At 42.0% G+C, this 26038-nt stretch overlaps 1 protein-coding gene across 6 annotated transcripts in view; it reads right to left on the bottom strand.

The window, feature by feature from the left end:
* The window catches only part of TEC (tec protein tyrosine kinase), a 41438-nt gene that overhangs the window by 11231 nt on the left and 4169 nt on the right, over positions 1-26038 (bottom strand). The window contains exons 1-5 of one of the 6 annotated variants that reach the window (XM_015862168.2): positions 23896-24952; positions 19592-19757; positions 10151-10333; positions 838-939; positions 34-115 (exon numbers count right to left, since the gene is read on the bottom strand). In XM_015862168.2, the coding sequence (XP_015717654.1) occupies positions 34-115; positions 838-939; positions 10151-10288 (322 nt within the window). In that variant the 5' untranslated portion in view covers positions 10289-10333; positions 19592-19757; positions 23896-24952. Of the gene's footprint in view, positions 1-33; positions 116-837; positions 940-10150; positions 10334-10420; positions 10540-17516; positions 17597-19591; positions 19758-23568; positions 23675-23895; positions 24953-26038 lie in introns of those variants that run through there. The other 5 variants (XM_015862164.2, XM_015862166.2, XM_015862165.2 and 2 more) reach the window with 5 other exon arrangements.

Below are 26038 nucleotides of genomic sequence, written 5' to 3'. Positions count from 1 at the left end.
TGCCGAGTATTAAGTGCAAGTAGTTTTCATTACCTTCTTTCAGATTCCTCACCCACTGATCCCGGCTTTGTGCACTTGGTGCAAAAATATAAAGTGTATTAGCATCATATACAACCTGCAAGGGAAAAAAAAACCAAAACGGAAAAAAAAAAAAAAAACCACAATAAATAAGTTCAGATAATAATGTGCTTCTGTTTCTCAGCAAAAAGAATATACTGAACCATGCAAAAAACTGCTACATTTGGCAAAATGAGCATCCTCAGTCACATGAAGAAGCTGGGATAAAACTAAAGGAACGGGGGAGTGTTTATTTATACATGGTGCTGTCAGTAGAGCAGAAAGAACTTTGTAATTATCCTATTATTCCTTTTGATGCCTGCCCCATGCTTTGTTTGGTTCACTGTTTGTTTTCTGCATTTATTTCCATTTGGTTCACAATGAAAGAAAATACAATAAAGTTTGTGATTAACTTATGCCAATTTAAATTAACAGTAATCACATACTTGATATAAGCAGCATGCACGCAAAAGAAGACAGGAAACATAGGCTCCAGCTAACCCATTCTAGAGGACAAGGAACTTCCCAGTCAAAACCTAGGCAGAGTATGTTGGGGAAAGAAAAAGACTGACTGTCAGAGGCAGAGCTTCCAGGAGCAAGAAGTTCAGGGGAAGAAGAGCTTTTGAGGGATGTTTTCCAAGCCCTGACCCTGAACCATCTAACACAGCCTCAGAGAATGGTTTCAATGACAGAAGGGCAGTAATTTCAAGCAAGTTACATTCAGACAGCTTACTGATGTCAAAAAGAGCACTGTGTTTTATATAAGCCAAAGGAGCATACCTGAAATGGATATTTATTTTGACAGGGAATAATACCATCATTTTGTACAACTTCCACACATTTAATCCTTGAAATATCCACAAATCCTTTTCTGTACTTTTTCTGTAAGAGAAAAGTAAAAAAAATAAAAAATAAAATTGTATAAAATACAGCTGAAGACTGATTCATCTACAGGCGCTCACTTAACTACCTTTTTTTTCCTCCCCCTGCAGAGTTTTAGTGCTTCCTTTCCCATTTATAATAGAAGTGTAGCTTTAACTGCAGAAGTCATCTGAAAAGAGGAGAGGGCACAGACCTTCACTGAAGATCTATTGCTTAATAAAAAGCACTTTGTCTTCCAATATAAACTTTCAAATCTTTAGTAATCATGGGCTTGGCTTGCTTGATCTTAAGACTAGAAGTGGTGAGTGAAAGAGGCACCAACGCCATCTGATCTGCTCCCTCACTCTGACACCAACCTGCTCCCACTGTTTCATAGCTACTCCTGTGTGTCTCCAGCTTTCCAGAGAAACTGCAATGCACAGACAGAACAAGCTTGGACTCATAGAAAAGAGAGGACAGGATGAAATCAGTCCTTGGGATAAGCTGAGGCCTGTGTTGAAAGAACTTTCTTTGACCAAGGCCAGCAGAAGCCTTGACAAAGCAAGGTCAACTTGGTTTAGCTGTATGTGTCTCTACAGGGGAGTTGGACCAGGTGACCTTTAAAGGTCCCTTCCACCTCAAATGATTCTATGACTCTACAGTTCTCAGTGGAACAACTGTTGGAGGTAGCTTGTACCATGCTTCAGTCTGTTTGCAATAGCAATATGTAACAACAGTGAAGTCCGCCCACATACAGACATTTTTAAAGTGTCTTCCTTCTGAAATAATTTATATGATTTAGCTCGGAAGTATTGGTAACGGTTGGACTAGATGATCTTCTAGGTCTTTTCCATCCTTGATAATTCTGTGATTCTATGCTATTTTCATTTAAAAGAAGCAGAAGAGGTTGTGCGTGCCAGCACAACACAGAAATTTTCAGTGCAGCGTACTGCATAGCAAAGGGAAACGAACGATACTTTTCTTTTTTAATCAGAGTATGAACATGATGAATCCATGGACAGCATAAGGGCCACCTCTCAATTTTGGGAGAGGAAGTTCCCACTGGAATCTGGAATAAAAATAAAATACAAAAAAAAAAAAAAGCAGCAGCTCGTGGCTGGTCCCATGTAAACGCACAACAAAACTTCTGCACTGTGACGCACAACCAACAAGTGCAGTCCAACGTGCAGCTTATGAAGGATGAACACTGTTCAGGCAATGTGGAAATAATTAGTGAATAACTGGAGATGCTCTAATCCCCACTCAGCTCCCCTCCTCTCTCCTGGGGATGAGAATTTCAGCCCAAATAACAGAATTTTGGCAAATAAAATGCAACCGAAAACGCAAAGGGGAAAGCTGCTTCCTGTACAGACACAATGACTCTGCCACCCTCATAATACAACATCCTCATAGCAACATCCAGAAAACACAGAGGAGACTCCTCAGCATTTAAAACACATTTAGTACTCCACCTCATAAGTCTGTTATGAAGAAAACAGAGAAACACGCGTGAAAAATTCAGGCTTGTCATGGTCAACAACAGGAAGAATGGCAGGAACTGAGTTCAGATAAAGCTGTAACCATTATGCAGTACCAGGGGGGAATAAAAAAGGAGGTTTTTTTTCAAACTGCACCAACAATTAGACATTAGGCATTTTACTGAGCCATTAAAAGTATTCAAATCATTGCTGATAGCATGTAATGCTAATCATGTATTTTGTGGATCCCATCTAGCAGTTAACTGCAGCAGTGAGACAGAAAGAGATTGTATGTTTCTTTCTTTTTTTTCCTCCTGTCTGAAGTCACAGACTTTCTTTAGAGGAATGGGCTTTTTTATTGCTTTAAGCCTCTCCTCCTCCACAGCTCCCAGGCTTTCAGGACAGTTTTGGCATCCAGTGAGTGCTCAAAAGGAGCGTATGCGTGCTAGGAAGATAAAACACAGGAATCCAAGAAAAATCAACCAGCAATCTGGAATTATATATACACTAAAATAAAGCAAAGCTCCTGAAACACGCATCAAGTCATTTTAATATTCATCTTCCCTAAGTGATCCCCCTGTATACTTTCACAATTTAGGGAGCCTCGGTTTGCATCACCATAAGGTACTACATTAAACCAATAGAAATCTGGCCCTCCTCAAAATACAGTTCAGCAAATAAAGCCTAATGGAAGTACGTTGTTCTACTTTTGCATATTAAAAAAAAAAAAAAAAAATGAAAACCTTGCATATGTGAAATTAAACACAAATGTACTGATCCAGATTACACCAGGAGCAACAGCTATTAATGGCCAGCAGCTTCCAATTGTTCGGTCTGCAGCTGTGTTTTAGTTTAGAATTTCTCACAATTAAACAGCTGTGCACCTGAGTAAGATGGAATGACTCAAAAAAGACGCCAAACAGATCATTTGTATTCCCCTCCCTTCCCCATTTTAACAATTTCCACTTACAGTGGGACTTTTTGCACACCATCACTGTGCTGTGTTTATTATGAACGCCTAATGGCACACTCTAGACCAAGGCATGAGCAGTCAATAAATGTCAGATTAAGTGAAAGCTCGAGCCTTGACCTACTGTAAAATTGGAGGAGCAGACATGAGCCACCTAGGAGACAGCCACCAACAGCCACTCTACACCTACCAAAGCAGAGTATATGCCCCAAGAGGATGTTTACTGTAGGAAAAAATAAAAGTACACATAGTGTGTACCCCAATAAGGATAAGAAATAGATAAAAGCACGTGTTTCAAAGTCACTCTAAAAGATCGTGGTGCACATTTTTGTTGTCTTTTTAAAATGTATCTGCTTGATCAAAATAGCAAAAGGGAAGCAACTCTACTGACACTACTATATAAAGCTTTTAAAAATACAAAATGCTATCCATTCTTCACACCTCACTTTGCTTCAAAAGCTTGATTTATGGTTTCAGAAACCCTGCTTGTTGCACACAGTGATCAGGCAACGTCATGTTCCCATGGCAAACAATAAGACATTCCTATTTTCTTTTATTAAAGACAGTAGTATTAAGAAGTTTTAACACCAGAAATACACAGTCAGATATGGTAAAAATATATGATTTCCAAATTCCTACACCAAAAAAACCAAAACAATCTTAGAATAGAGGAAGATAACAAATATCTGTGGGATAAGAAGCATAGATAATTAGTCTTCTATACACTTGAAACAACAACTTCGCTGAACATAGTAGCTCTTAAGAAACCCACGTTCCCACTGTGAGAGAAAATGGTTCTTCAGTGCTCTTCCTCTTTGTATACAAAGGCATTATGCTGTTTATCTTCAGCAAAGTGGGGATGGGGGTTAAGCAGTACAAAGGACACTTTGCTTGGGAAATAAAGAAGCAAAGAAACAAACAAAAGTACGTAGAAATGAGTCCAGCTGTCAAGAAATATCTACTTTCTGCCCCACTCACGATGTCTGTCTCTTTCCCTTGTTCTTCACACTATTTCTCTCTTCCTTCCTAATTCTCACACAGGAGATCCTGAGATCATCATTGTGTGACCTAGGGAACTTGTGATCCCTAATGTATCTAAAGGTCTCTGCCTTTATTACATATCCTTTTATGGAGCTGCTTGGCAATGCTGGGAAATCTCAGGAAAGCCTGGTTATCCCAGTAGCCATCTGAGCCTATTTCTCTGTATAATATTCTCTAGAGCCAAACGCAGGGTACTTGCATACATGTAATTTATATATTTATTTTAAATATCCTTGCTGTTTAGCAATAAGCGCTGGGTATGGCTGCAGTTCCCACGAGAGGCATCTTCACCCAAGTAATCTTCATAGATTCTCTTAGGTACTTTCCTGCTGTCTCCTTGCTGCTCCACACACAGGGTTTCTGGACCTCTGCTCCAGAACACAGAATTCTATTCACCTCTATATCTCAAAATGCCATCCAGCTTTGCTGGCAGCTGTATTTTGAACAATTAGTTCCTGCTTCTTGCCCTACTTCATTTCCTAAAATAAAGCTGGTTTCTGATCAGAGGTGGCTATCTCATAAACATGCTACTATACTGAAGCATAGAGATCTACAGGAACAACACAGGTATTGCTGTATCAGCAAAAGTATCTGTATGCTTTTTTGTCAAACAATAACCTCAAGAGTATCCATTGATCAGTCACCTACAAACTTGCTAAGTCACATGTTAATTTACTGCCTGGATTTCTGTCTAATTAAGTGCAAAAAGAAGTTAAAATCAACTATCTAACAAGCAGCACTAATTTCTAAAAGCAGTGGTGGTAATCAGCACAGAAGTATTATACAAATAAATTAGAAAGGGTGGCTATTCACATTCTTTGTATTTAAACACTGATTTTGCAAAGATGAATAAGCAACAGCAGAATGGATACACATTAGACTCCTATTTAAAAACAGTAAGAAAAGTAATTAGCAGAGGCTTTTGGAACTCAGTGTTGTGGTTATGCTCCAAAGGAAGTATTTGCACAAAATTAGTGTTGCAATGCAGCCACACAATTTTACCCTGAAACCTACAGCTTTAGGGTGGGTTATTTTTTCCTTCCTTAAAATATCACCACAGTCATGTCAGTAGCTTCTGTCTCTTCTCTATTCAAATTACAAGAACCAAATTAAACTCATGCAGAAGAACCATTTTTCCCTAAGAGAAGACTTTAAAAATTAGGAGACCTCAAGAACATTTAAGTTTCTCCTCTCCTTGCTGTTTATGCAAGACTCTTTTCACCCTGGACTGATCCTGATGGCAAATATCACCAGTGCTGGTGAAGATGAGAGCACCCTGCATCTCCCAAGGTCAGTTCATCAGAAAGTCATCTCCTACTTGACTGCAGAGCACTGTCATGCAAAGCAAGACTCTTAATTCTTACCCACTGAGGCTTTTATTTGCCTTCTCTGGAAGCAAATGGTTTCTACATGCCAACAAGGTAAGTGCCATCTCTATTCCATTGCCCTCCATACAAAGGCCTGTGCAGCCGCCAGCTAACAGCCCTAACTCAGCTCCTTATCATCCTCCCTGCCGTGCCACAGACCCCATTCAGTCACACATGCACAAGATAATCACACAGGTCAGAATTTGCCCTACCGCTTTTGAAAATGCAGAAGTTGATATGAATCTCTTATTACTTCAAACTGCAAATGTGAGCAAACACTGAATACGTGAAGGTTTAAAGAAATTCTGCATGCCTAAGCTCATGCTCATAAGTTTCACTGAAGGTCAGTGCAAGTTGGCGTGGGCTGGAAAGGTTAATGAGAGCTGGTGTGTGGGAGGAAGCAAGTGGCACACTGCCAAGCCAAAGAGTACCACTGCAAGGGAGCCTGAAAGGGGAAAAAAACACCACAGCAAATGGAAGCACTCCACAGCTCCCACAGGTACAAAGAAACTAGCAGTCAGCACATTGTTACCACCTGATGAAGCTGCAGCTGGATCTGCATCAGCTCTATGGAAGCACTGCGCCCATGTGCAACGCTAATAGGAAATTTTTTGTAATCAGCAAGCTGGCAGGACAGCTCACTTGCACAAACCAGACTCTCCCAAACAGCTCTAGTGACAAGTTGGTCTTCAACACTTACATTATCATCTTGTCCTCACCTCAGACAATTTCCTTTAACCAAAATGCTATCTATGCCGCAAATCTCAGGTGCAGTGGTGCTTTTAGTTCAAGTGAGCTGCTACATTAGCATGACCTAACTAAAAGTTGTGCATAGAAAATACTCTTTACTGATTCTGTAGCTATGCTCTATTGACTTGATAACCCATACTCTGCCTCTATGACCCATGTCCCAACAGTACATCTAAACACAGAAGCTCCATTTCTCCTGCTAATGACTGTAGTGCAGCTCCAGATTCCATATAGACACACTGCACCACCATGCATAACAACAGAGTCTGAGCTGCTTCAAAGCACATGAAAAATTAAGTTTTAAACAGGTTATGAACCAGTTCTAAAACGAGTTACCCTATCACTAGCAATCATGCTTGTGAGATAACTGCTACGTGCTCCAAGTAGACATAGAGCACTTTGCAATACATAACAAAGAATAAAATAGAGAACAGTACTTATATATTGTGCAGTCTGCTGTCAAAGAGCAAGCAAACTCCTACCACTGGATGCAGAGAATGGGGCCAGTGAGATCTCCCAGAAGTATTTACATGAACAACGTTTTTCTGTGGTTGACCATTTTTTGTCGTCACAAATGTTCTGCTTCCACCACCTGATATAAAAAGTCTCTTTTTTTCCCCTGTTTACAGTCCCAGCCTGCCCACACTTTGAGTATTGATTTACCTGGTTAACAGTATTGAGTCTTATAAAATAAATTAATAAAACATAATAATAATAAATATTAAGATAAAAGCGGTATGATTGCTCACACAAACATAAACCCCAGATTCATCCTGAACTCTCTTCTGCCAGAAGTCAAAAAACAGAAAAATCTATCAGTGACCACACTGGGAATCATATCCTTGCCTGGAGGAGCAGAGTTTAGCCATCCTGAATCGCCTGCTCCCACTGCAGCGACGTGACCAAAACGATGCTGTGAGACTCTCTTGGCCTTGGGTTTCCATACTAACCTTAACAGTCCGAACTTCTGAAAAGGACCAGCAGGTCAGACTGGTAAGGTAAGTCTGCTGTCAGCCCTGAAATGGGATTAGTCTGCACATACCCTTTATCTGCCGTATCTCTACATTCAAGCAGTAAATCACATTTCATTTCAGCAATAAACATCCAACTATTCAGAGGAACCACAACTTTCATTCCGATGCCTTTTTTCATTTCTCATAAACTGCTTTAGCCAGAATATACAGCTGTCTTACTGTTAATACAGACTTACAAGTACCAACATTGCCTTAAAATAGATGAATAAAACCCTCAAACTTTTTCCATTTCAGTTGCTCAGTGACACAAAGGAATAACTACTGCTGCATGACAGAGATCTTAGTCACACTTAAGTTCTCAAACAGCCCAAGTACTGCTGACATGGAATATCATGTGCTCATCTACGATCAGAGCTCATTATTTTCAGACAGCACTCTGTAAAACTGGATGCTGATTAATGTTTAAAAGAATCTAACGTGGGAGGCACAGTGAAAATGAAAACGGGTTGGAGGCACAGGCTGTAAAGCTGTACGCTATGGCTGAGCCAGTCTGACAACTTGTTGATGCCAGCATCTGGAATGTTCTGTGCTCCTCCACCACCTGGCACTGCCTCTGGCACATCAGACACCACATGCAGCTAATGCAGCTTCCTAACCCAGAAGGATGCTCACCTGGCAAAAATAAAAGCACATCAAGCATCCTTCTGCTGATGAACAATACCTTCAGAGCACTGCAGAGCCCAGGAAGTGCCAGGGCTAACTCAAGAAGGGTGAGGACAGGGAGGAAATTCATGTCTCCTTCCACAGCTGGGTTGTGTAGGTGTAGCGTGTAGTTTCACACCAACAGTCCTGACCTCAAGCTGGAACATTTCAAGAAGCTACTGTCCTCACAGCTGAGGGCATGATGTCCTACTCCATCTCACTTCAAGCTAACCAACAGTTTAAACCTCTTCTCGGACAGATCCACCTTGGAGGCTGGAGGCTATTAACCTGCAGGGCAAAGGGAAGCTGGAAGTGGTGATTTCTTGAAGGATAACAGCAAGACCTGCAAAACCTGTTAGATACAGTTCTGCTTGGACTGAATGTAAGCTGATACACACACCCATACAAAAAGCATGCGAGACATGTTCCAGAGGGCTTCTTAGCCTCCTCCTACTTTTTCTTTGAGTCAAAGGGAAAGGAAGATTGGTTGTATTCTAAAGTAAATGCATATTTTAATGCAGGAGTCAGTGAAAAATACACACACACACACAAAAACAAATCTGTTTCTTGTTTATAATCCTTAACTTTACCCAAGCTACCTGCAAAAAAAATGGCAGAATGAAGAGCCAACAAAAAACAATTTCTGTGGAACATTTGGGTAAGATGTGACAGGCAGCTACATGAGTCTGCTGCAGTCCTCCAGTAAGCAAGCTCAGTTCTGCAGCGAGCCCTGGCTCTAGCAGAGAACCACATTCAGCCAGCCTTCTTCACTAGAGGTAAGACATCCAACACAAGAGGTTGCAGAGCCATCCCCATTACATTTTATTCACTGAACAACTTTCCTGTGTGTAGCAAATGGTCTTCTAGATATTGCAGCCATTTTGATCGCAGTGACAAATCTGGAAGGGAGGTTCTGCTACATGGAAGATGTGACCTCAGCGCTAATGGTGTGATGTGATACTTCATGATGATCCTGATGAAACTGAATCCAGATCTCCTCTGAAAAATGCTGATCTGAGGATTTGCCTAGTGTATACTGTTGACCTGTCACGTAACTGAATTTACATTGAATGTACATAGTGATGGGTTGTTAGTGCTGCCAAAGAAATCACTTCCAGCTTCACTTCATGTTGCTAGGCTGTGTGATCCATCCTAATTGATCATCCATCCCTAGTGAACTTGGTCTGCAGTGCCTACCACATACTCCCTGCTCCTGTTGGAATTTGGATTCCTGTTATTTCCCAGCTGGGGAAGGAAGCTCACATTCTCATTACCGTGTACAAGTTAGGGCTGACCAGCCCAAACTGGAGGAGAAAAAACAATCAAGGCTTTTCCCCTAGCAGTGTAAGAAAGTCTATTTGAAAAATCTTCCAAAATTTACGTAAAATAAGATCATACGTGGATAAGAGCCAAATAAGAGCAATAGAAAAGTTACAACAAACTCTTTAGCGAAAGCATAAGAAATTCTACTTGAGAACCAACTGAAACACTAAAATGTAAATTTCTTACAAGAAGCCTTTCTAGCACAATATCCAAGAGGCCAGGTTCAGAAAGAATGATGCTATAACCAGTTAGGAAATAATTATTAACAGTGAGGGACAAATGCCAGCAGTAAAATTATGCCAAGACTCTTCCAGCTGAATGATCCAGAAATAAAACCATCAGAGATGACAGAGAAAGGAAACAGCTCATAACAACCAGCTCTTTTATCTTCTAATTGGCATCCTGGCTATGTACTACCACCCCAATTAGGAACTAGTTTACACTATCAGATACATATTCGGCACTTCAGTAAGCACACATTATTCATAAGAGAAATGAGAAACAGTGGTTTATGCTCATTGCCACCCAGCCCATCCATCCCTGACAGTATGATATCCCGTAGGGAAAACAAAAAGCTAAAAGCAGACAAACAAAGGCAGTCCATTGCATGAAATCTGCATCTCCTACCTCTGCTCGACCTTCATAATAAGTTAACATAGAATCTGTAAGTACAAAAAGCCTCTCTTTGTAGTTTAAGGGAGAAGTCCTCTTCTTCTGCTGCGACCTTTTAATCAATATCTCTTGTAGAATAGCAGTCATATTCATTTCAGCCACTTGTCACCTCTGATTCTAGCCATTGAATATCAGTTCCTGTGAAGATGAGAGAAACAAAATCATTAATGTCTTTGAAGGATCACAGCTCTGGAGATTTCTTTAGTGAAAAGAGCTTCTACTTACAAACGAAACTAACTGAAAATACAGACAACAGGAGTCCATGAAGCACCTGGAAATTCACAGAAGTTAACGATTACACAAGAAAGTTCAGGCATTGCCAAAAGCTGTACATGGCCAGGATGAAATAAAGTACATTGCAGTCTGCCTTCCTCTAGGTGAATTGGACTCGATGATCCCTATGGGCTCTTCCAGTTCAAGATATTCTATGATCCTATGCCAGAGAGAATAACGTGACCACATACAACTATTCCTCACCACGGTACCAACCAAACGAACTTCAAGAATTTTAAGAAAAAAAAATTCTGAAAAATCCCCTATGAAATAGGACTCTTAACACCCAGAAACTCAGCATCATCCTTCCCATCCCACTGGGAGACTCTGGGTGAATCAGATACCACCTGCCCATGGGATATCTTGGGGCAACAAGGTTTAAATCATTAAGGCAGTAAATGCCTTGAAAAGCTGCAGTTCTCCTCACAGCATTCTCTAGAATAAAGAATATCTAGAATATCTCTAGATAAAACTGAATGTAAACATGGTCACTTCAGTGCCTCTCCTTCTGCTTTGTTTCCAAACCCTTCATTTTTTGTTTTGACAGTACATGCAGCGATGCCCTTTGCCTTCCAGTCTAACTCTGTTACCATGTCTCACTCACTGTCTTAGCTGATTAATTTATTACATTCCATGCTCCAACCATTTCACATATCTGCATTTATTTTCTTGTTCACTACATTAAAAAGTACCTTCCTTTTGAAGATATATATCTGCATATGTTGAAGGATTAGTGTCTGGTTTGCACTTGACAGGATAGGATGCTGATGAAGAAGATAAAATTGGACAAAATAACTATTATGAACAATCTTTTTTTGTTTTCCCTCTTCCTCTGATACAGGTATGCACATAAACTCATTGGTCATCTATCACACCGCATTATTGAGAGGAAGATGAATTTTGGAATCAGTAATTATTTTGAGTGCACTATTTAATTACCCAAGGTGCCACATTCTGTTTATTATCCTTCCAAATACAAATTCACAAGCTTAAAGAGAGAAGGATACTACTGAAATTACAAACACTGTTCAAAGAATTAAAGGTTAGTATTAGCTTTCAGACCAGCTTAACACACAACAGACTACTAAGGTTCCTGTCATAGTCTCTCTCTCTCTCAAATCAATTAGTGTGATCTCCATAGCACAAGTTCTCTATTGGCACTTACAACAAAAAATTCTCTTTGAAATTGTGATATCCAAAGTCTAACCTGGATACAAAAAGAATCCGACGTTAACTCTGATTTCAGATCTCTATATTGATAAGGTTAAAATATTTTATCTCACAGCCAGCCCTCTTTAGTCAAATTAACATTATACAAGAAACAAACAAAAAAATCTATTGAAAGAATATTGGGTTAAAAAAGTAAAATATAATTGCTCAGTGTCTGCACTTGGTTGCTACAGGTATTTATCTGCATTGAGTTATTGCTGCTATAGAGATCACCACAGATTAGAACCAGATTCCCAGGTCAGAAAAAGCTATCTTTGAACCTTCACTCCACTCACAAAACCTGCTTTTTCACATCAGTGTCTCTGGCCGCATTTCCATTAGTAAGGCTCAGGACAACAGAATTCTCACCTATAATTCTGAAAGTTCTTTTCCAGACTTCTCAGAGGAGAAGCCATAACAACCACTCTTACCACTTGTGAAACCTCTACATCATTTCTTTTCTTCAGCAGTTTCAGAATGATATTCAATTGTTTCCAAACTATTCCCAAGTCCATGAAACTATCGTATGACACATTCTTATCTTGTTCCAAACAGCTGTGGGAGTTTCGTGCTGCCACCCATCTAAAATTTTCATAATACTTCCTGCCTAAGGCTTGCCCATCTCCCTGCCAACATGAGTTACATGATAACAAATACAATCTAATTGACACATATTCCAGTTCACAACAGAAATAAGAAAGAATTACAGATGTACAAGAATTTTTAAGGGAAAATAATAAAGAAACACATTCTCAGCTTCAGGCATCAAAAGGCTGCATCATTTTGCAACTGATCAGACTTTATGTTTTAACATTCAGATATAAGGCCGTGAAGTCACCCTATACTTTTCTCACAACAAGCTGAAAAAGCTTCTAAAATAAATCTATCAGATAATAATGGTCAAGTTCCACAAAGCCATGTTTTTCCTTGTAGCTAGAGTTGCTTTTACATGCCACCTCTCTCATGTTTCTCTGGGGAAACAAGCATAAAGGGATTAGGTAACTAGAGCAGTTGCAAAATTGTTCCTGCAGTTGGGAAGTACTCCTTCCCACTCCCATATCTTGGACTGTATTCATTTGTTGAAACAATTCACCACTGCAAGCCCATCAGTGAGCACTCGAATGGATGCAAGTTCCAACAGAACCTCCAGTTAGGAAGGAAGAAGTGCATCACAATCTGGCTAGAGCTCCTCCAGCCCAGAGATGTTAAGTAACTGCTTCTTTTCAAGGCATCAAATCCATTTATCAGAGTAATAGAGCTGTTCAGAGGACTAAAGGCATTCTATAAACACACTTATTTTATTACAACAGACAAGAAAAAAGAAAACGCACCAAGAAAACATTTGTCTGCATCTAAAACAAAAAAATCAAGCCAAGCCAGAGCTCTGTCTTCTGAGTTTCCTCCCTCCTTAGAAATTTACCTGATAATTCAGGTTATTCCAAGCAAAGTTTTAACATTAGCCCGATGGTCTGCCAGTCATGACAGATAACCCGACAAATGGACCCCCTCAGCTTTCTGGCTTAGGTTTTATGTATCCTGCATGCATGTTCTTTTCACGCTTTGGGCGCATCAATTCAAATGGGCAGCAACTTCAGACCTCTGTATTTAACATCGAAAACATATCACCCACTCTAGTACATTAATTAGAACACTGTAATATTCACCAACTAACTTTACAAAATACAAAGACGTCAATTTTAAGTACACAGATGGTACTTCGGAATTTAATGCAAATCTGCAACTCTTCATCAATTGTGTTGTTTTTCATGAGCTTTTTTTGGGGGGGGGGAGGCGAAGCTGTTTGGTTGGCTGGTTGTTTTTTTCTCTCTCTTAAGAGAAGATTGAGAAGCCCCGTGGCTCTATCACATGCAAACTATTTTTTAACTGACAGAAATGTAATTCTGGGTGGCAGTTTCCAAACAAATTGAAAATTACACCCAGATGTTTGTAAAATCTTAATCTTTACTTGAAAGTCAGCCAAAGTACGGATGGGCTAATTCTAAATGTAATCAGGCCCTGCGGAAAGAAAATTCTTATTTTCGTGCACCACATTCAGGTAAAGAATTAAACAGATTAAGCAGTAACTCAGTGACAACTCTTTAACTTGAGAATCTTGAAGTTAAGCATGCAGTGATGCAAAATACCCTTTTTTCAACTGTAAGCCTTCAAGTATGTCGCTGCCTCAAGAAACAGCACTGGCTATTAAACAAGAAATCAGCTCTTACCATTATATTACACCCCTGCGTTTGTTAGCCAAAAGGTATTATAAGGATGTCTTACAATTTCAAAGACTTGTAAAAATCAGCTTCATTTCTGAACTGAGGAAAGCTATCCACTACCCAAGAGGTTTGAATCTCTTTGAATGTGAACCTATTCCCCCACCTTATTTATTGCATGCCAAGCGATGATGGTAAGGCTGCAACATCTGCAAGTCTGCCCCTTTGCCACTTTCAATGCTTCCAAAAAGTTTTTGCTGCTTTTCACCACCAGCTGTATAAAGTTTAACCTCTGCCTTCATCCACCCTCTTCTCATCTCAGAGTAGTAACAATAATGACATGAAAAGGTGATGCCTTATGTAACTGGATGAAGGGGTCTTTATATACATAGACAGAAGGTGGTTAAAATCATCATATTCATGGGAAAGTAATTTAAAACATACACAAAGCAAATCTTTAGCTGTAAGAGAACCTCACATCTGACAGAATGATTTTTTAGGCTTGAAAAAATAATTCTGTAGCCACAAACATAATGTGGCTTTGTATCATCTCTGCTCATTCTAGCAGTTAGCACATCTAGCAGTTTATGGCTGCTATCAGTTCCATAAATACTGTTGATATTCACACTAGCTACTAATATAAATTCTACTCCAGCATCCAAAGTTACCATGTCATTTTTGCTGTAGATGATGGCTAGCTTTTAGGCAATACATCACAACTGCACAGTGCCTCCCACACAAGAAACTCAATCTCTAACCTTTTGCAGGCAGAACTGGCCTTTACTGAGAGGCTGTGGTTTTGGGCTTACCAGAAGCCATATGCAGTCTGACACAAACTAAAATATCCTGACTGTCAGCAAGGTTTACTAACTTGGCTACAGTGTGTACACTTGCCTTAGCACATAGTCAGATCAAACTTTAACAAGACAGATATCCAGTTGGGCCTTCTGACTAGGCTTCCTGCATCAGCCAGAGGAAGCATATGTGAGAAAATTAGCATGATTTTAACTATCCTACATTTGATTCGTGAATTTGATTGTATCATGAGGGCTTCAAGATGCTGTTGTTATCAGCTGGACTGCAGCTGGCCAGATGAGGCAGAGACCATAGGGATTTGCCTCTTGTTGGGTGCAGCATGAAGATCTGGTTAAGAACAGGAGTTCAGCTTCCTTGTACAAATGTAACTGGAAATGGGAACGCATGAGCAGAAGGGTCAGATCAGGGTTGGAAATGACAGGAGGTATGTAGCATCCTGGCCCTGCTTGTATGTTTTTATGTAACCTCAAAAAGAAACAGTCCTCTTTGTTCTGGCAAGCATCTTCAGAGCAAGGTAGAGAAGAAAATGGAAGAACTACCCCCAGACCTGCATGGCATTGGCTTAGAGGAGCTGAAGCTGAGAGAGAGCAGAGTATTTATTCCACTTGTACACAGGCTGTGCCCCCTACAGTGTCCTTGCTGGCTCCACGGTGCCAGGCAGACATTTAGCAAAGTAGAACTCACTGCCTCAGCCCTCCTCCTAAACACCCCTCCTGATAAGGATGGAGGAGGAACAGCAACACCCACTTAGTAAAAACACAGGCAGAGATGAGATTGGCAATGGAAATGGGTGATGCTGGTGGAAAAGCTTTTCTTCCTTTTACAGGAAGCTGGAGATTAACAGGGATTAAAAATTAAATGTTCTACTCAGAGGTTTAGCTTAATTCTTCTGTTCAGGGACTCCAAAGCTCACCATTAAGTAGCAGGTGAATTGCTACTGTACACAAAACCAGGAAAAACAAACAGAACTGACATTAACAGTGCCTCAAGCAGATCTTCTGACCTTTTTAATTTCATTAAAGGGGAAATTTTAATTCAACCTCTTCATAAGTTGAATTTGGTTTTCCCTATGTTACATAATCTCAGGTGAGCAATTGGTATATTATAGCACAAATAAGCTCAGTTTATTTTAGTAGTGTGCGCCTTGACATGTAATAACTAAAATACCATAATTCATACAAACAGTGCCTTGTTTTCTATACAATGAATGTCTAATATTTCTAAAGAAACTTTTCTTTCCAACTGTAATGCTACAATGTGATGGAAAGCACAGCAATGATAGCAGGGTAGCAAAGCGAGGATATGCTCAATGCATCAGCCATGGACACAAACAACAGAAAGAACCTGCTTACTCTTGGAAGGCTTCCATTAGGCAGGGATCCCCAGTAAGATACCTTTGCTTCCACTGCCAACCCTTAAATGAGGTCTGGGAAGGGGTGGATCCTTGCTGCACCTCTTCTGATCACTCAGGTGTATTGCATGCACCTGAGCTCCATGAGTTGGCCCTGCTTTCCTACTAGGTGCTCAATCACTGTTTCACGCCCTGACTTAGCATTTCCACTACAACACCACAGCAATATGAACTACCCTTTCTCTGACTATGAAGTACATTCTCTCTGCTTACCCAGTGTACATACCATGTGGCTGACACCAATACAAGTCTGCATTAAGTTCCACACAATTACAATCTTGTTTTGCACCACTGAACTGATACACTTTTTACATCAGCGAAAGGCATAAATAAGACACATATTAACCATCTGGCACCATCCCTTCTCTTGCCTGTAAACCTTTAATTCCAAAGCTACAGTATTTCAACACATACAAAAGGAAAAAAAACATCTCCCAGTTTTTTGGATCACTATCTGTGTCATTTTAAGCCATCGTGGAAACTCAATCATCAGCTAAAGGAGGAGTTCTACCTTGCACAAGCTTTGCCAGCGAACCTGGAATACTTCTAAGTGGCTGTCCACTGCACCAAAGGGCCATCATGGCAAAGCGTCACTGGTATGTCTATATAGCACAGCTGAAGCAACAGAAACCCTGGCTAGGATCTCGGCTGCAGAAAAGCAGTACCAGTGCTACCTTTCATTTGCACTACTTCTCCAAATTATGCTGCACCAGCTTCTGATCCCAGCCAGCTTGTCACTAGCTTCTCTGACTCGCACTCTGCTGAAAAGACACAGATGTGTCCAAGCACGAGCATCTTGATTCACCCATTTCTCAATAAAATACAGTTTTCAAACCACGCCATGAACTGGATTGACTGTACTTTTGACAAAGAGTTTATGAATTAAAGATGCATCTTCATATCTCAAGAACAGCACATAGAAGCAGAAGTCCATAGTTATATCACATGTGATATATATATATATATATTACTTCCCAAAATGGATGACAACTGTTAGCACCTGCAACAAAAAAAAAGCCAGTGGGTCTTTCTTCAGCACCAACAGAGTGACAGCCACACACATATGCATGAGCCTCATTGCAAACGATTAGATAGTTAATGGGAAATTTAATCCAGACTCATCTGCACTAAACTGGTTACCTCCCAATGAAGAACACATGACCATGGGAGCAAGTGCATGTTTGGGAAGAGCTGGAAGGAAGTTTTGAGCTCAGGAAAAACTGTGAATGAGTTTACATGGAATTCAAGGGAAATCTTGAGCATGCAGCTAGAAGAAGAGAGCTTTACCTCTGTGTAAGAGATGAGTTAAAGAGGAATGATTCATGTCTGTAAGTTAGGAAATAATGCAAAAATGGTGGAAATAGATAGCCAAAGGTTATCTATAGAAAAAGCTCACCAATGCTGGTGCCTTCAGTCTAACTGGAAAATGCTGAGGCTGGTCACCCAATCTCCACAGACACATTCTCCAACAGAGATGCTGCCTTAGTGGTGGTCAGTCCTTAAATGAAGTCTAGGAGAGGTGGAGTCAGGCTCCACCCCTTCTGGGAGCACAGCTAAATTACCTTCACCTGTGCTCCCACAGCTGACCCAACACTTGCCTCAGCTGGTTAATCAGAGGTTCAGGCTGTGATTACCAGTTTCCAATACAATATCCTCTCAATAGAGATGTTAACAGCTCTACTGCAGGCACAAAATGACCATTGTCTCTCCAAAAATAAAAGCAGTTCAATAAAGTTGCATCCTATTTTTAATTGAACCCTTCAGGTGCTTTTGGCAGATTCTCTATGAAGAGCACCTTCACAGTGAGCTGTAATGCTGAAATTAATGCATTCACTGCACTGTTTGCTTATCAGAAATGAGTCAAGGAGGTCAGTCAGAGACTAAGCACAGCTGTGGCAGGCCCTGTATGCACCAGGACTGGTTCCAGTGTTCGTACACCGGCATTTTAACAAAACTAAATGTGAAAAATGACATAATCAAGGTAACCATGCACTATGTGACAAAATGTTCATTATTAATGATAGAAATTTGCATAACACAATTTTCATTATGATGACTGTTTATTTCCAACAAAATATACCAGAAACGACACTATCTTTAAATATATTTGTTAATAGGGCAATTAATATGAAAAACTCACACTCGTAATAATAACTGGTTTTAAACAGAGACAGAAACAAGAACCCACGATCAGATGAAGAAGCTAAAATGATAAAAAATTGTTCATGGGTAAATGGGAATTTCAACAGAAAACAAACCATAAAATTAACTCAGAAGATGAACTAACTTCAACCAATGTGCTGCAGTCCACAAACGTCTACTTCTTCCCTGAACTTCTTGAAGTAATACAGTGATGCAACTTGGAAACTGTTAGGTGTTTTGTTGGTGTTTTTTTTGTTAACACCTATTTTATTTATAGCTGACTAGCCCCAAACCTTCTCTCATACAGACAGTGCTGATATATGTAGAGCTATTCATCAAAATCATCTTCTGAGTACAAGAAAAATACTAGCCAAAAGGCAGAGGGTGGGAAATACTGCAAGTCTGCAAGTTCCTGTGTGTGAAGTTTCCCATGTATTGTTTTCATCAGGATACATAATCAAGAAAATGCAGGAGATGGGATTGCAAATCAGTGAACATTTGCACTTCAGCTGAGATATTGTACTGCTTGTCCCACATCTGGCAACTCACAGCTTCCCAAACCGTGTGATTTTCACTGTGCTTACCAAAACAGAGATGTTGGTAAGGTCTACATTCTTATCTTCTGATTCCAGTCTCTCTGACCCTGATCCATTGGATGGGTTACAAGAAAAACTTCATATAAATGAAGCTCAGACAAAACTCAACTCAGAACTCCCTTACCATCATGCCACACCCTCATGTTACTGAAATGAGACAATCCAGCATTTAGTGCTCAAATTTCCATTTGATTTGCACTCAAAATAAGTCATAACAGCGGTGCTAATAGATAGAATTGTGCATTCTCATGCTTTGTGTATGTTTGGCTGACAGATGACTTGAAGGACTGTGTTAATCTCCAGCAGCTTTCCTTTTCTTTCAAAATTTAGCAAAGCCTTTCAGTTTCTGCTTTGTTCTGTACTTGAACAAGCCCTGTGACACAATAAGGAATAAAAATTGAAAAAGCAAATAACAATAGTCGTCTCTCTACATAGAATTCACACTGCTGGGTACTTTCTGCTCGGATACTTGGAAGAGCGAGACCTGAAGCTAAGCTCCTGAAGCTTTGGAGGCAGATCCTGACCTTACTTGTAGATTTTCTAAAACAGTGAAACTTTCACTTGCATTTCAGTCTTTTAATAAGAAAGTCTCTAAATACAGGAGTGAGGACTCAGGATGTAACCTTGAATAATTTCTTCACATACAACACAGCCCAAGGAGCAAGGAACACTAAAGGACTTCAGTCTCACCACTAGGAATTTTAAGTATTATCTCAAGGAAACAATTACTCACCGTACCTGAAAATCAACACAGCTGAGGTAGTGCTGTCATCTTGTGCATTCCTCTTCCCTCAGGCTCTCAGTCCTGTGAGACAGTGAGCATCTCTAGCATAGAGGCTCGTTACTCCACTCCCCTCGATGAAGACTCTTGGATGTCAGCGTGTTTCAGCCATTGTGAGCTAAACAGGGACAAGAGCACTCATCAGACATTACAAGGCATTTAACATCTAAATCAATTGTATTTGACTTAAACTCACTTTGAGGTATTGTACGGTACCATCATTAATGCGTGACAATATCATATTCCATGTAACCCACTCTTATCACTAATGGTAAGGCATAAAAATACTGTGGAACAGGTAACACTAGAAGCAACACTTCCACCACCTGGACTCACTGATATCCAGGTTACATGGGATAAAGGCAATACATTGTAAAGGTAGGACAAGATAGTCCTTTTCTGGCTAGATCTTAAGTTTTCACAGGGATTGCCTGCTTCATGCTGACTTCCAGGGTTGGTTTTACTGGATAGAGCTTGGATAGTCATTTCACTTTCATAACATCCCAAGGTGTATTTAAGACTACCAGGTTTAAGAGACCTATAGGAAAGTTCAACCTTTACTGCCATACCACCAACATCTGCCTCTGGCATCATGAATCAATAAAATAAAATAGGAGGCATTGCTTTTGGAGCAGTCACCATCTGTTCATCTCCCTACAGTGGGTTGGGTCTGCCCATGGTAGCAATTGGTAGTCATCTCCTTGTCCTTCTCTCAAACCCTGATTCCTATGCCACGTATTTTCTCCCCTTCTTCTACTGAGGAGAGGAAATAAAGTGGTGTGGTAGAGTTTTGCAGCCCATCAGGGAAACTACCACCCTCTACACCAAGAATGTGAAGCACTGTCATCATCTCACTTACACTTTAGACTGGTACAGTGAAGATGACAAAAAGATCTCCACACGTCTGCCTAGGAGAGAGTTGCAAGTACTGCATTCAGCTACAAGCAAGGGGCAGTTACCATGTGTATCTGATGCTGAATTACATGGCTGCCTCACCACGGAAAGATGACTTCTTTTGCTTTGTAATGCAAGGGGCAGTGCCAGCTGCCAGTGCCCTGCACACACCATGCTGCAAAAAGGACAAACACCGCACCACTTTTTTCTGCCCTATATTCAAGTGCGAACAAGGCCTACATCCTAAGGTGTTGTTATGATTTCATCAGATCACAGCTCATAAAAGGCATGGGGTTGAGTAAAACCCCTCCTGACAGGAAACCCTCCTGTGACCTACTTGAGCACCATGCAGTTGTAGCTCACACATAGCAGAGCAATACCCACTCATACATCTGCCTGCAGCAGAAAACTGAATAAGAGAAAGCAGGAGCACTTGGCCCATGCTCCATACACTCCCAGCACATTGGGATTTCTTTTCTTTTTTTTCCCCAGCAGGTTTCCATTATTCTTTCAGGTTTTGCACTCCCATTTGAACACTGCACGCCCTTTATGGTTCTTGCAAGGAAGTGACCTCTCTATCACGCCTCCACACAAGGGAAATTGTGAAATCCTACCGTCCACCCCTCTCAGAGCATCCCTTACAATGAGGCCCTGCATTACATATCTCTACAAGAAGGCTATTTATTTTTCCAAGTTTTGTCTCATGTGGTATTTTTCCCATTTCTGCATCTTGACTCTGAATCACAGTGCCAAGGCAGGTGATGACTGAGAGCTTCCAGAGCCATCACAGCCACGGGGCAGTGCTGCATCATACAGCTCCACACCCCAGTTCCTCTTCTACCACTTGTGATAGAAAGGGCATGTGTGGCCACCCAGACACCAGCTGCCCTCATCTACTCACTGCCTTCTTTGCTGTATGATAGATGTTCTCCAAAGCATGCATGTTTTTTGAAATATAGAAAGAAAAAAAGAAAGAAGCCATCTCAAGCCTTCTTCTCTATGTCAGACTGTAGTCCCCTTCACCCAGGTATTGCTTCTCATACCTGCTGAGTTTCATACTGGCATTTTTGTATCCTATTGCTGCAGGAGACCCACTACAGACCACAACAACTCACTTTTTGGCACATACAAGCTTGTCTCTTTTTTTAAAGCACAAGTCCAGATGCAGCAGTGAAAACGTAACAGGGTACCAAAAAAAGTTAAAGCATACAGAAGTAGCAAAACATCTTAGAGGTCAATGGTTAATAGAGGCTAAAGGCATTTTCCATGATCTTTGCGTTGACAGTAGGAAGCACAGAATTCCATTGTCTGATAAACAGAAAATATTTTGCATATCTGAGATATAAACATTTTTATAAGAAGCACACCATTCTGTGCCTTATCTTGTGTACTCAGTTTACCAGCTAACACAATACAGAAGGAACTAATCTATGACAGGTTACGTCTACGGTTGGCGCAGGGGGAGATTTTCCTGGTGCTTCCAACCAGTTCTGTGAAATTAACCACTTCCCAGCTATTGTAACCTTAATTACAGGATACTGCACTATCACAGCACTCCTGAATACAATGTTGTTTCGGGGCAAGATAAAATGAAAGAAAGCCAATAAAACAACGTCAGCTGTATTTCATTTTTCTCCACTCACAGCCATTGCAGGCAGCCAGCCAGGTTATTGGATACAGCGCAGAGCCAATTCACAGGGCTGAGCACAAAGCTGGGATCTGAAATGTAGCACAACTCAGGACACAATTCTGGCTGCTTCACAATCTACACCTTTAGAAGATCAAACTCTAAAATAACATCCAAAAGGAAATAAATAAATAAAGGTGCTCCTTCTATAAGCTTTGAATGGATAATAAAATCAGGTCTGGCAGATGAGAACTCAGGTTAGAAGGTGGCTCAAATGGCAACGCACGCTATCTCTGAATGCCAGATCTTTGGCTTGGATTCTCACACCTGTGAGATGATAAAATAAGAGAGAGAAAGAATGGAGAGGGTGTACCCAGGTGCCCAGTATAACCACACTGATTCCATTTTCAGTGGTTTCAGCAGGGAAACTCACAGTGATTATTTTGATTCTCACACAGGTTTCTTGTAGAAATTTAGGAGAGCGTGTAAAGCACCCTTTTATTTAGGAATAGAAGTAGAGATGGGTCAACAGAAGTAGAGATGGGTCACCTTGAGCTTTAATGTCGTCAAATGATAAAATTGGTTAGAAATAAATCAATACAATACATAACCTGAGATGTATGAAGACTAACAGAGAAGACTGACAATATATGGGCACTTTCCTGCTCTAATCCCCTACAGATCACAACCATCAGAGAGCTTCAAGAAACAAACAAGATTTTATAACAGGCCAGCAACCACTGAACACCCCCAGGCTGACCCCACATGGCAAGAGGCAGCCCACCAGCTCCCCACCACCACGGCTTTGCAGACCAGTCCCTTCCACAGCAACCCTGCATGGGAGTCTAGACAAAGCACAGGAGAGACCTTGTTGCTCTCTACAATGACCTGAAAGGAGGTTGTGGAGAGTTGGGGCTCAGCCTCTTCTCCCAGGTAACAGTGAGAGGATGAGAGGCAATGGCCTGAAGTTGCACAGGGGGATGTTCAGGTCGGATGTTGAAACATTCTCATTAAGAGTGATGATGCATTGGAACAGGATGCCCAGAGAAGTGATGAAGTCACCATCCCCAGAGGCGTTCAAGGAATATGTCAGTGTGGCACTGGCAGACACGGCTAGTGGGCATGGTGGGGATGAGATGACAGACTTGGTGATCTTAGGGGTCTTTTTGATCCTTAATGGTCCTATAAAATACTTCTGTATGCAACAATTCATCCTTCGGTCACTGGAGAGTTAGGAGAGGAATTAAGAAGCGATGCCTCACCCAGCAGGAGCCCACACAGCAGCCATCGCTTTAGCCGCCCCACGCAGCACCTGAGCAGCAGCTGTAGGAGCGCTCCCACCGAGAGGGACAGCCGCGCAGAGGCACGGAAAGCACACGGAGCCGAACTCACAACCGAAATCACACACCGAGCTGAAGCAGAGCGGCTACATCGAGAAACTCCAAGTCACGTAAACAAGGAAACACCGAGCAACGCTTTGCTGTAAACGGGACCCGCACCGCCGCACTTTGTATCATGCGAACTGTGCCGGCCGTTACCAGCGGTTACGGCTCCGCGCTTCATTTCTCACCTCCGCTCCCGCTGCTCGCTCGAAGCCGTGCGCTCAGAGCTGCAGCTGCCGCACGGCACCGGCCACCTGCGTGCAAAGCCCCCTGCGTACCCGCTAACAACTCAGCCAAAGTTTGAGCTTTTTTCCTGTCGATTTTTACGGCCCCGCTCCCCGGCTCTGCCTTACCTGCGGCTCCCGAGCTCCGCCGAGGAAGGGGCCGTGGGCCGGCGGTCCGGGGTAAGGCGGAAGGCGCCGGCAGAGGGAGCGCGGGGCGGAGCGAAGTGTGGTCGGTGGGGAGGCGCACGGCGCTGCCGCAGGTGCGGGTGGTGCGGAGGCGTCTCGGTGGTGTGAGCTCCGTGGGGAGACAAACCAAGCGAGGAGGAGATGGTGAATTGTAAAGAGAGGGCGAGAGGTCCCTCCCCGGCTTTGGGTGAGCGCCTTGAAAACGTGACACGTGCTTTGGTCCTGCGTGATGCCCGTATAGAACGCCCAGGCTGGATGATGTGGTTGCTTGTAACCACCCCAAAGCTCGGGCACCAGCCTCAATGACTGCTTTCTGAGTTGTCATCCAGGCCTTTTTCCTCGCTGCCTTCCTTTATCACAACTTTATCCATAAAAACTCTCTGCAAAACTTTGTTAAGAGATAAAGCTGGAAAAGTTTGGCTAAAGCGCGTCTCTGAATGTTTTAAAGTACGAGCCCAGAGGAAAGCAAACTGGGTCTGTGCCGCCAAGAAGTGTATTGTGTTGCTGTGCCTATGCGTAATGGCTGGATCGGCACAGATGTCTTTCTGTTCAGCACAGAGGAAATGACTTACAGAGCCTTTGTTTTCACTTGGGGGATTTCCTCCAAAGCCGCGCTGCTGCTGAAATCAGGGAGCAACCGGACTGCATCCCTGGTGCGTGGGGCACCTCTGGGCTGATGAACTCCTGGGCCACTGTGTGGCCACCACTTAGGCAGCCGTCCCCCAGCCCTCTCACCAAAGTCCCTCTGCCTCTCCTGCAGCTCTGCACCCTGTGCCTGGACAGCCCTTCCGCAGCACCACCCAAAATTCAAACCCTCTATATCAGAGCATTGTCTTCAAGCTCCCTGGAATCCAGCAGCCTGAGGATATGACCACTGCCCTGTTCCACGCCCATGCCCACTGATTAGCCTTTTCCTAACACCCAGTCTGGTGCTCCCTGACACTGCTCCACGCCATTAAAGCAAAACTTCTGAGAGCCTGGGTCCTGAGAGATGGGAATGTGCTGAGCAGCCTTCAGGAGGCTCTTAAATGCACATCCAACAAATGCACTGAGGAAAGGTTAAGCAGTCTGGGGGGGGGAGGGGAAAGCATTGCTCGTTGTTGTGCCTGGTTTCTTACAGTTTGCTGAGCAAGGCAGCACCAGCCACATGGTTTTTTGCTGCACAGCCTTGGTTTCTCATGATCTCTATGCCTTTGCCGCTGTTAAATAGAGCAATGGGGTTGACTTCACTGTAAGACACATGCCGATGCCTGCACAGCACTGAGGCTCTCACAATTACAGGGGATCTTTAACTTTGCAAGAAGTATTCAGTTTTCCTTCCATACTTCATAAATTCCCAGAAGTGTGTGTCATCTAAATTATTGAAAGCAGAAAGGCACTTTTCAAGTAACATCTATATGCATCTATATGCATTGTGCAGGCAGGAAGAGGCTGGGCTTTCCACCCAGGGCAATGTTTCAGCTTTAGGATTAAAAAAAAAAAAATCCAGTGCAAGAAAAGCAGCAAGTTGTGACCAGAAATGATTTGATTTCCCCAAAGTTTCACATGTTCAAACATTCTGCAAATGGTGCAGCAGTGGGGGGATGAGAAAAGAAGCGGACATCCAGGGTTTAGCTTTGGTCCTGTTTCACCTCCAGAATAGCTGAGTGCTGCTTCCATCTTTTCTCCATACCCTCTTAGAGGTTCAGGAACCCTGTGGGCTGGTGGTGTGGCACCCATCTCACCTCTGGGCTGTGGGGATTGGAGTCCATGCTGTCCAAGCCTTTCCTTTGGCACAACCTCAAGCACCCAGTGAAATGTGTGGCACAACGACCTCACTGTGCTTTGGGTTATGGGCACCCAGCACTCAGAGCAGTTGATTTTGCTCTTCTGCAGAGGAGGGAAGCAGTGAAGTTTCCGTGGCAAAATGCCCATCTGCAGGAGGAAGTCTCTCCCTCAGGAAGTGTGGAGGTTCTTGAAATTTCAGGCACATAAGTGGCATGAAGCACCAAACAGGAAAAGAAAAAGATGCCTATTAGTTGCCAACTCAGACAGACTATATTTCCAGCAGGTATACGTTTGTATACACTTTACCATCTGATGGCCC

The sequence above is a fragment of the Coturnix japonica genome, chromosome 4 (assembly GCF_001577835.2).
Source record: "Coturnix japonica isolate 7356 chromosome 4, Coturnix japonica 2.1, whole genome shotgun sequence".
In the NCBI taxonomy this organism is placed as follows: domain Eukaryota; kingdom Metazoa; phylum Chordata; class Aves; order Galliformes; family Phasianidae; genus Coturnix; species Coturnix japonica.
This window is presented reverse-complemented; position numbering and strand designations above follow the sequence as displayed.